Source organism: Euprymna scolopes, chromosome 35 (genome assembly GCF_053919585.1).
Source record: "Euprymna scolopes isolate OS-2025 chromosome 35, ASM5391958v1, whole genome shotgun sequence".
NCBI lineage: Eukaryota > Metazoa > Mollusca > Cephalopoda > Sepiida > Sepiolidae > Euprymna > Euprymna scolopes.
The window spans coordinates 71,703,555-71,715,877 of NC_136516.1; the positions used below are offsets into that span (position 1 = coordinate 71,703,555).

The following is a 12,323-nucleotide window of genomic DNA, read 5'->3' on the forward strand; positions in this document are numbered from 1 at the left end:
ACGATAACAAGTAACATCCTTATTTTTTATTATTCATCTATTTTTGAAAGAGTGCCACGTGCAAACGGGGAGAAGGAAAAAAACAGAGTTATGCAAAATTTGTGTCAAGAATTGTCTAAAGTTCTGACTTTTTTTTTTTGGCTTTCACTTTAATAAGAACGTGAATTTATGAGGTGAATTTATTTGACACAATATGATTCAACTCAAAAAAATAAATAAAAGCTAACGTGAATTAAGATTAAAGTTAAGGTGTTATTGTGGACCCCCACCCCTTTAAAAAGCCTTGTTAAACTTTGTGACATATTTACATTCTATAGAGGTCAGACGCGAACGAACACCCAATAATTTTATTATACCATATTTCTTCAAACTGAAACTTAATTATCAAAGTATATTTACACAAATAGATATGAAAAGTCTTTGTTAAAGTTTGTGCCATATTTCTATGGAGTACAGGCGCGAATGCAGACCCCAAAATTTTATCATACCATCCCTTTTTAAGTTGAAACATACTTATCAAAGTATTCTGATGTACATCTATATCAAAAACCCTTGTAAACGTTTTTTTTCTTCATTTTTTATTTTCATACTTTGAGGGCCAGGCGCGAACGCAGACCCCACTATTTTTATGAACCACCGTTCTGCCAGATCAAACATACCCATTCCTGATCCTTGATACATCTATTATTATATGTAATCAGTTTTTTTTAAATAGTCAACCATATAGGTTTCATGACCAGATACACACACAGCTTTATATATATATATATATATATATATATATATATATAAATAAATATATATATGAATAAAAAAATATATTTCTTTAGCTCTCGTCAAAACTGTATATGTATATTTATTTTGATTGTATGTGCACATTACGTGTATTCTTAAATTTTAGCCATCTTTTTGACCGTCTCTTTCTTACCTTGCAGAGAGATTTAAAAACGGAACAGGTGTGGTACCTTTAGACCTGTGGGCTGAGTTTTCAGTTCTTTTTTTGCTTTTTTTTTGTGAGAACATGCGTGTCAAACATATAATGTCAACTGAAATAAAAGTTTATATCTAATTCACTTGGCACCGATTCAACCCATCCTGGGTGGTTGTTGTTAGAGATCCAAATTTTATAAGCATTGTATTTTTTTTTTTTTACTGTATTCAAAACATACAGGCGTGTCTAAATACACAAGAAAAATGTTTAAAAAAAAAAAGAAAGAAAAAAAAAACCCACACCCAAGAAAATCTGGATCTGTGACGACATTCACCTGGGTATGCATTGAGATGATCAATTTGCAGACAAATTGGAAGGTTATTGGATGGTAGAAAAGTTCTTAAAAATAGTTTGCATCTATATTGATAAGAATACAGCACCTGGCATTCCAAATGATCACCCATCTGGTACTGACAAAGTCCAACATCATTTAACTTCAGTGATCTAACGAGAACCTGTGTGTCAAAACAAGTTGAGCGTAATTAATCGATGATAAAATTTTATGAATCAGAACGGTATTAAAAACAAGTTTATAAAAATTTCAAAATACAAAGGTCGTTCCAAAAAGTAAAGTGACCTATTTTTTTTTTTTTTTAACTAAAAAAAGTTGAAAAGCTAAGAAGACAGGAGTGGTACCATTAAAACAAGTGACCTTTTGTGCTCCAGAATTTATTTTACTACATAGTCACCACCATTCTCAATGCACTTTTGCCAGCAATGAACGATGGCTTTGCATGGGAGTCTGGGGTATGCTTTATCATATGAGGGTCATTCCAAAAGTAAAGCCTCCTATTTTTTTTTTTTAACTAAGGAAAAAAGATGAGTGATACCATTAAAATATATAGTCACCACCATTCTCAATGTACTTTTGCTAGTAATTCAATGACACATCTTGGCTTCTGACACACATCCATGACAGAAGTTGCTTTTATTTTTTAGAGTTTCACAACTTCAATATCTACAACAGGGAGATGAAACTTTCAGGTCATAAATGAATAAATTCAATCATCATAACAATGCAATTTGCAATCCCTTCTGATCCATTTGGGCGGAATAAAAATAGAAGGCATTACTTTTGGAACACATCTCGTAAAATTATCGATTCATAAAAAGTAATATACAACTTTATATTTTATATCCTGATAGGAATACACAAAATGCAAAAGTATTCAAGCCTCTATTTTTGTCACATCCAATTTGACTAAAACAATATCATTACCCTTTATATTTAACAAAAAAAACAAAAACAAACAAACAAACAAGTATGCATGGTCCCCCTGTGAGTGCACAGTGAACGAGGCAAAACAAATGACTAAGTTCAGCATTTGCCCCTCCCCCCATTTAGCCTCAAAAGTCCCCAGGGGAAATCAAATCCTGGTGAAAATGAACAAACGGTGCAGTTTTAAGCCTTAACATATGTAAATTTGAGTTCTGCACCATGCAATAAAAAAGAAATGACTAAGTCCATCATTTGCCCCCCCCCCCCCCCATTTAGTCCCAAAAGTCCCCAAGGCCTTAACATATGTAAATTTAAGTTCAGAACCATGCAAACCTGCTAAATAGACATACACAGAAAATTTTGGACAAATATGGTAAAATAATCCCAAAAATGGAGTGTTTTTATTAGCCCATAAAGAACCCCTGGGACACACCCAAGAGTTATCGCGGAGTATAGACAAACAAAATTATATAGAAATCAGTTAGTTTCACCTTTTCAGAAAGTTTTATCAAAATTCACGACATCAATTTATTCACTTAAAAAGGTTAAAATCAAAATGTAATGATAGTGAACCTTGCCTCAAATCCTTAATTTGATTTTTTAATCGAAATCCATTACAAACTTGATTTTAAAAAATGTCTAAAAATTTAAAACTTAAGCTTAATGGTTCTTAATAAGAAATTGAAATTCAGGGAATCTGTTTCATTGGTGTCTAATGACTATGGATCAAATTTAATGCAAATCTGAAATATTTGAAATTTCAAATAAAAGGTTGTGCTGTGCCCCTATTATGCCCCTTAAAAACTTTTTAAAATGCTTCAAAGAAAATTAAATTTAGGGAATATTTATAAATTGATATCTAATATTTTGGTGGTATCCCAAGTTTTCATGAAGGGCTTCCACCCACTTTGCATAAAATTAAATATAGCCACATCTGACCCAAACCCTTACATCTAGCAGCTGTGTTCCAAACTTTATGATGATCTGTTAATTAGTTTATGAGTGAATCCTATATATATACAACCACACCTAACTTTATAAAGATAGAGGAGAGGGGAAGGTGTCGTTTTTATTCTTTCCTTTGCCAAATTCTATAATTTGGGTGCATACATATTTATAAAGAATAAATATGTAGCGATATTAGATGCAGATATGTAAAAATAGTGTTAAAAAATGGTATCTTCCACTACCTCAACAGTTCTAGATTTATGAACCCAAGAACTCTTATTCATTCTTTCACTGTAATCAAATCAACAAAGTCTTCTATTCTGCATACATTTCTCTATACTGTCCAGATTTACTCTTCCTTCAAGATGATCAGATTTAAGCCCATCTTTATCATTCACATAGATTGTATCATTTCTTTCCATGCAACACATGTCCTCAACCGTCACTGACAAGGTTTTACTTCCATTATATATTATGAAGAATAATTTGCCCAGTGGACTAATTTGCAAAAAAACAATGTGTTTACAATATCACATCCTATTTGAGCTTGACGATGGATGCCCTGGAAACTCACTTCTGATTAATGTTTAGTTTTAAAATATGCAAACAAAGAAATGATTTGCAGCGATTTTTAATCATGCCTCTTATCATAAATTGAATTCATTAATAAGAAAAAAATTAAAATAAAATGGTGAGGTACACCCTGGCTTGAACACATCCTGTAGTCGAATGCTCTACCACTGAGCTATGTTTCCAGATGTGACAATATTAGGGTAGGACCCTGGTCTGGAAGAGTTAACAGACAGTAATTACTTGGCTGGGTGACTAGGTTCAGAACAGAACTTGGATGGCGGTAGTCATTGCCAATCCTGGGTAAATAAGATAAGAAAATTGAGATGAATGGCCGAGGAAATGGAATTTGACGAGACAGATGCTGAGGTAGCCAAAGTTATAAATAATGACTGTTTTGAAAAAGGTCCTTTTCATTCTTCCTGGGACATACGTTCCCGTGTTGATATAATTAATGGCCGGAGGGAAGCCATTGCGATAATGTTGTTTTGGAAAGATATTTTGGAAAAAGATTCGTCGGTCAGAAGCTGCAATAAGCAGACGTGTGTTGACAGGTAATGGCCATATGTCGGCCACCGAATAATGTTGTTTGGGAGAACTGTATTTCCCTGTAGAAATCAGATAAGGAAATATTAATTAGTATTAATATAGACCCCGCCTGTTCGCCCACACGATCCGAGGATCTAGGGTGAAAGTAGAGAATCGCCAGGGTGACGTCACTGGGAATAGTGAGAGGATTAATTCCAAGGTGGTTGGAGAACCAGGATCAGCCCCTAGCATATGTCACCGGTGATAGTAAGAAGATCGACTCCACGGTAGTTGGAGGTGAGGGAACCGCCCCTAGGGTTATGACGTAAATAGACATTAAGAGGGAATTCCCCCCCCCCCCGTACCGAGAGTTTTGATTACCTAAGCAGATCTATACGATAAGAGCCCTGAGTAATGTAATTTGGCAAGAAAATGACATCTGAAAGGAATTGCCAGGCAGGGTTTTCTTATTTAAACAAACCGTTTTTTCGGATCTGCGTGCACTTTCAAACTGGTCAGCCAGCCTCCCGGTCGGTTAGATTGAGAAAACGAATTTACCATCCTAATCGTTGCCGATCATTCCCGAAGATAAGCTGCCCTGATATCGGAACCACAGCCAAGTCGGCATATTACCAGTTAGACACTCACTCCCTTCGTTTGACTGTGCAGTTATTTTGAACATTGGAAACAGGATAAAGATTTTTATTATCTATATATAGAAAACAGTGTTCTGTTTTATTTTACAAGTGTGCCAGCGTCTCCGGTTTTCCGCGTGTTTAACCTTTTCCTTGCAGGGGTGAGACGTCGCTGCCTTATCACTTAAAGAAACACAACGTGGGGTGGGGCAGTGTATGGTCACTTCACTGGAGGAACTCGAGCTGTCTGGCGCCTGCGTTGCGGACAGCGAAGGCAGACCGGTGGACGATTGTCAACGAGTCAACGCCAAGGACGATCAACGCTGACCACTCGACCAGAGGAGAACAACAACAATTTCCACGCGGAGATGGGGTGGTACACAGATAACAAATCTGTATTTTTCTAAGGAGAAATTTGTTGAGATTTTATTATCTCTCTTGCCGATGCAACCTAAAAATTCTTTTTCATCTATAAGAAAGACTATTTTTAGGATCGGATTTTTTTATTTTCGATACCTATTGGGTGAATTTCTGTATAAAACATATCTAAGAACATTAAATTACCTTTGTGTGAAATTTGCAAAAGATATACAGTGAAAATGTGTGTGTGTGTGTGTGTGTGTGTGTGTGTGTGTGTGTGTGTACATTTCCCTACCAAATAACTGTCAATTTTTGGTCTACGGACTCGAGATTTGACATAATGAGCATTGAGATTTGGGAAAATCTTTTTAATTAGTTTTGGGGCAAAAATTTGGCTGTCAAGGGGTCAAAGTTCAACGATTTGACCTTTGAAAACTACCAAACTCTTCCACCAATTTTGGGTCAAACACTTGAAATTTTAAATGTAGGTTACTTGGACATGGAGCAAACTTTTTAATTTGATTTGAGCCCCTCTCCCCCAAAAAGTAAATAAATAAATGTTAAGGGGTCAAAATTTGGGTCAAAGTTAAAAATTTGACCTCTGTGGTCTACCAAATTACTCAGCCAATTTCTGGTCTAAACATTTGAAATTTTACATAAAGGATATTCAGAGATAGGGCAAGCTTTTTAATCGGTTTAGGTTGAAAATTGGAGCTGCCAAGGGGTCAAAGTTCAAAAGATTTGACCTTTGCGGTGTCTAGCAAATTACTCAGCCAATTTTGGGTCTAAACATTTGAAATTTATATATAACGAGTATTCAGACATGCGGCAAACATTTAATCGGTTTTGGCTGCCAAAAGGTCAAAGTTGAAAGAGTTGAGTTGTGCAGATTCTACCAAATTTCTCCAACAATTTGGGGTCTAAAGACTTGAAATTTTAGATGTAGGTAACTTGGACATGGATAAAACTTTGTATTTTGATTTGAGACCAAAATAAGAAATGTTAAGGTGTCAAAATCGGGGTCAAAGTTTTTTTTTTTAAATTACCTCTACGATCTCTACAAAATTACTCAGACAAATTTTGGTCTGAACATTTGGAATCTTACATGAAGTGTATTCACATGTAGGGCAAGTTATGAACATAGGGCCTGAGCAAAGCTGGCCTGATTTCCACACAATTTTTCAAATAATAATTGCAACTTCTTTTATTAATATATTCAGACATTTTTTTTGTAACCTACAAGAATTTTCCTCTGAAGAGAAGTATGTTTATTACTTTGAAATTTCCGGATATAAAGACAAAACTTCTACTGAACATCTAAAGTAAACAAATCTATTAAAATTAGAATATTTTTTATTTGACTTTTATATATTCCTTAACTACACACACACACACACACACACACACACACACACACACACATACTACATACTAGAAGAATATTTGATCCAGGACAAATAAAATGAAATTCCGTAGAACAGAACAGTTTTGTACGACTTCGTATCTCCTTACAAAGATTAAAATCAACATAATGATACTAAACCTTATTCTAGAATTTTTATTCCAATTTTTATCAAAATCTTTCTCTATCCATTTCTCTCTCTCCTACCCCTTTTTCTTCTCCACCCTCCATTCCTCTCTAAAACACACACACACACACACACAAAAGACCAAGACCTTATGCATGATATGAACAGAAACTATCATTCCAGTAATTACCAGATTCATGAAAAAGAATTTCGAATATACCTAGTGAACCAAGTTCAGTACAAACAATTGCACTCAAATGAACGGTTAGAACCTTAAAAAGATCTCTCAGTTAAAGTGACTGAAATTGTGGGTGAGTATCTGGCATCCGATAGGAAGTCCCATTCTCATAAAAAAAAAAAATAAAAAAATACAGAAAACTGCCCTTCATATAATAGATTTGCGGAGGTGCCCGGTGTTGCCCAGATGTTTGTAGGTATGTGAAAAAAAAAAAAACGTTAGTGGGCAAGCAGGTTCGAACCTGTGACGTGAAGGCAGAAAAGAAAGTGAAGGAAAACCTGAGAGTTTAGCGCGGCACCATGATGCGAGCGGAAGTGTAAAGTGTTCAAATTTAGCGATGAAAAAGAAATGAATGAGAATCACGCAGGCACAAAAATGAACGTCTAGCTGTAGGCCAGTCAAGTTTTCTGCTTTCTGCCGTATTTGTTGGGGAAAACCAGCTGCCCCCAAAAAGAGGAAACTCTGGCAATGTCCAAATGAATAGCAATTATCTAATATGAAGGGTTTCCCCCACATTGATCAAAGCTAATTGCCTTTCTGGACGTCCCGGCCAGGAAGACCAAGAAGCAGTTGCCTTTGCTTCAATCAGTTTTGTTTTATTCATATGAGAAAGACAAACAAACACCGGAAACCAGGGATTTTTTTAAAACTCGATCAAATAAAAGATAGATATGACGTCCGTTTTCGAATCAGAGAGATTATAATCTCGGGAGTATAAGGAAACTTCTCTAAAATAATAACCTTGTCGAGAAACCTATCAAAAAAAGTTTTTCTTGGACATACACAAACGTATGCGCCTATTTTACCTTTTATATTATAGACTAGCGGGGGGGGGGGGTACCCGGTGTTGCCAGAGTGTTTAGAGGTGTGTGTGCTCGGGCGGGGTGTTAATCAAAACATAATAAGCAAAGTAAATATTTTAAAACTTTAAAAAATCGAAAAAAAAAAAAAAACACAAAAAAAAAAAAAAACTAACGTAAGGCAAACGAATGATGTTAAATGTAAAAATCGGAAAAACAAAAAAAGAAAACGCGAAAAAGAAAACAGAAAAACGAACATTAAAATTCTTTAAAAAATCTGAAAAATAAAAACAAAAAAAAAAAAAAAACATGTGAAAAATGGCTTAAATAACCCGGGGGGCGGGGGTACCCGGCGTTTCCCGGGTGTATTCCGGTGTGTGTGTGCTCGGGCGGGGGTGGGGGGTGTTAATCAAAACATAAGAATAAGCAAAGTAAAAATAACTAACATAAGAAAAAAAAAAAACGTAAAAAAAGAAGACGCGAAAACGTAAAAAAAAGAAAACGCGAAACAGAAAAACGAACGTTACAAAATCTGAAAAATACCCCCCCCCAATAAAAACACGTGAAAAATGGCTTAAATAATCCTACTTCAATATTAAAATTTAAAAAACCGAAAAAGACATCTTGCACCACGATTCAAACCCAAACCTTTAGATAATGAGGCCGCACTCTAAGCAATTGAGCTAAGAGGACGTCCACAAAATTAGGTCGTTTTTTTTTTTTTTAATCTTTATACTAAATCAGGTTCTGACGTCATTTGCGCATGCATAGAACCGAACTCATCATGAGAGGACGGTTTTTGCTGACCCCCACCCCTGTAGAAAACTGCTGATTTCAGAGTGAAGAAATTAATGTTTTTGGCCAATTTTTCGATATTTGTTGGGCGAAGGTTGGAAGTTTAAAATGATACCAATCTGGCAAAAATCCGTGACCCGTGTCGAAAGTTTTTGCGAGACATACAAACACACATACATACATTTTCACTATTATATAAATAGACTAGTCTGAATGTTCAGCGTTGACCGGGTGCCTTGAGCTGCATGTTAAGCAAAAAAAAAAAAAAAAAAGTTGTAGGTAAGCAGGCTCGAACCTGTGATGCAAAGGCAGAAAAGAAAGTGGAGGTGTGTGTAAGGGTGTTGGTTGAGCAAAAAAAAGTGGCAGGCTCAAACCCGTACTGTGAAGGAGAAAAAGAACATGAAACAAAACAAAAAAAAAAAATGACATCTTTGCTGTTGCACCCATCGCCAAACCGGACGTGACTTAAATTAAGTCCAGTCAACCAAAAAGACGGGGTGACTTTTGAAAATATTGGCGAAAAAAGCGATCCCTCCCTATAGAAAAATGCCCAGTGAACAAATTAATGCTTTTGGCCAATTTTTCGATATTTGTCATCTGAAGGGTTAAGTTTCAAAAGGATACTGATCTTGTGAAAATCGGTCACCTCTGTCAAAAGTTTTTGGCAGACATACAAACATACATACATATAGGTGAGATCTATATTATAGATGCTTGATAGGTTATTCCATTGCCATTGTGCTAAATAAAATAAAATAAATTTTTCTGACACATTTCACACTCCATTTTGGTTGTTGTCATGGTGACACATAAATAATACCTTATCTAAAAGATTTGATCAAATAAAATCTTTGTTGGATTTACTGATGATTTTAAAACATTCTATTTTTTTTTTTTATCATTTGAGATTGTATTATTGGTTTCTTATCAAGAGGTCACCAACTGTGAAAAACAGATCAAACAAAAAACATTTTTTTAAATAAATAACTTTCTGTGCCTAGCCAACGTTGTGTTGTCTATTTTGTTTTGCTTTTTAAACTACATAGTTTAATTTTTTTTCTGTATTTTTTAAAATAAATAATCTATAAATCAGAGGTAACAAATCAACAAGCAGGCTGATAAAGAGGAGCGATTGTTGATCATGTGACGAATACAGAGAAGGGGAAACTGGATACATAATGTTCAGCTCATGTACGAGAGAAGAGAATGCAGCTCGAAATAATATTTTTTGGATTCCTTTTTAGTCTACTTCAGTGTAAATTCTTTAACTTTTCTTTCTATAAGGATACCACATACACAACTGAATTTTCTTTATTTTGAACTTTACAAAGTACAATTTCATAGATATTTTCAAATTTACTTAACTTTTTAAATTTCACTATAATCCATTCTCACTTCAGATTCCAAATTCTTCCTTTTGAACCTTACGGAATACAACTTGATTGATCAAGTATTTGATCATTTACTTTAACACTTTATTTAATTTTATTAAAAATACCTTTTAGTTCACAAAAATGCTATATATATATATATATACACACACACATACACTTTCAAATTTATGCTAACCAATGATGAATTTTTTTTTTTTTACTAATGCTTATCCTCTGATAAAAATAGTTCATCTTTGAAAATTCATGAGTTAAGGATTATAATTAGTCATTTGAATTTTTGATGGTTAATTTTGTAATTTATTTTCAAATCTCGTTTATATATGACTAGCGAGGGGGGGGGTACCCGGCGTTGCCCGAGTGTTTGGAGGTGTGTGTGGTTTTGGGTAAATCAAAACAAAAGAATAATTAAAAAAATCGTTTTGGTAGGTAAGTAGAAAGAATCGAAGTCGATGCCTTGAGGCGCAGTTGGAAAATAATAAAGTGTGGAAAAAAAATAAAACGTGCGACATTAGCCGTTTGCCGACCAAGAAATAGTAACGGAAAGATGTTTGAATTGACAGGTGCCCGCATTAAAGTTAACATTGTTACTTCTATTTGACCTCATTAATGAGGTCAAATAGAAGTAACGGAGTTAACATTTACTGCGGGGCAGGTTTTTTTTTGTTTTTTTTACCCAACTTTGGCTGGTTTTGTTTCCCCAAGATGTTGGGGAGCAAACCAGCTCCCCATAAAAAGTGATTGTCCAAATTGAATAGCAATCGTCTGATATAAGGAATTTTCCTCACATTAAAGCTGATCGCTTACGTTCGCGGCGCAATTGCCGAGAACAGTGTCGGTATTTATTTGCTCCCCCACCGAGCAAATTAGGCACAAGGTCGATTTTTAAAGTGAGGAGTGAAGGGGAAATGGGGACCAACTCCTCGGGGAGTAGGGGAGCTGGATAGTGACAATTGGTATGAAAGGTTTCCCCTACATTGACATGGTCTTTGCTTGCAGTATCTGCCGGAACAGATACTACACTTTAAGATATTAAATCCTTTATTCATGTTAAAAGTACAGTGAAAATCAACAATGAACAAAAAACTTAGGCACATGGCCAACTCAAAAGGGGGGATTGTGGGGGTCGTTGGTCATCCTTGTCATTCCAGAACTAAACAAAATCAAAAGTTTCTCCCAGCTAGTATCTTCTTTCACCATAATACCGCATTCACCCTTTCGTACTGGGGGACATCCTACTTACTCCCAATTTTAAAACATTTTTTATTGACATGTAAAAACAAAAAAGATGACAATAAAAATGGTACAATAATTCATTTGTGTTGAGGGCAGAAGAAAAAAACAAAAGGTGATTAGTAGGACCCTCCCAACCTCGTCTAGTTGATAGACTGCTCGTTCCACTAGGTTTGTAAAAGGAACCTCGCTTCCGCAGGTCAGTCTAAGTGGGGATGCCGTCTAGATAGTGGTGAATGGAGAAAAGAAAATTTTGTGGGTAAGGGATGGGGGTTAGTTTGTATTTCTTTCTCTCCAAGATGGGTGAAATTTAGAGGAAGGGGTGAAAACAAAAATTGCAAGTAGGTGTGGGTGGGGATCTTCTAATCGGGGAAGGATGGAACACACACTCAGCTAGCTGAGAGGCTACTTGTTTAATTTTACTTTACGGAACTGCGCGTTCCACACCTAGGCAGGGAACACATATTGAAATTTAGCTCCTCTTCATACACATAGACTTGCTACATGTATCCATCTTCTGTCAAATGCCGCACGATACAGCCTTCTTCTATCACATCTGATCTTCACCCGTAGTTGGTGTTTAAAGAAAGCGATCAGATCCTGAACACAAAAAGACAACACCCCCTAGGCAACCTTGCAGGCGCAACGTCCAAATAACCATTCTCGCCATGGCCAGGATTGTAACGTAGAACATTTGTCTTTCCCGGTCCCAAAGCGGCTTCACGTTGTTCACGACAACGGATACGGTAATTGGGCGAGGACACTCAGGATAGATGCGAGCCGTCACCTCGCTGACATACGACTAGTACCAGTGGAGTTCGCGGCAATCGAAGAAAGCGTGATCAGTCATTTCTATGGTTGTTGTTCCACAACTGAGACAATCAGGCGACTCCAAAAACCCGGAACTGCATTGTATGTTGTTGAGTGGAAGTGCATTTCGGGCCAATCGCCGGGTCAGAGAGAACTCCGAATTCTTCAAATGACTCGAACCTGGCGCCCAGCTCCACTCGGAGCAGATCTCACTCTGCTGCCAACCCAAACGCGCGCATAGCGGGTCGTTGGCGACCCCCTTCACTAGATCCCTGT

At 36.1% G+C, this 12,323-nt stretch overlaps 1 protein-coding gene across 5 annotated transcripts in view; it reads right to left on the reverse strand.

Moving 5' to 3' along the window:
• The window catches only part of LOC145259918 (aspartyl aminopeptidase-like), a 114,836-nt gene that overhangs the window by 71,990 nt on the left and 30,523 nt on the right, over positions 1-12,323 (reverse strand). Inside the window, exon 1 of one of the 5 annotated variants that reach the window (XM_080117875.1) lies at positions 1,372-1,447. The exons of the other annotated variants lie outside the window; for them this stretch is intronic. Coding sequence (XP_079974001.1) covers positions 1,372-1,395 — 24 coding nt within the window. The 5' untranslated portion in view covers positions 1,396-1,447. Of the gene's footprint in view, positions 1-1,371; positions 1,448-12,323 lie in introns of those variants that run through there. 5 annotated transcript variants of the gene reach the window in all.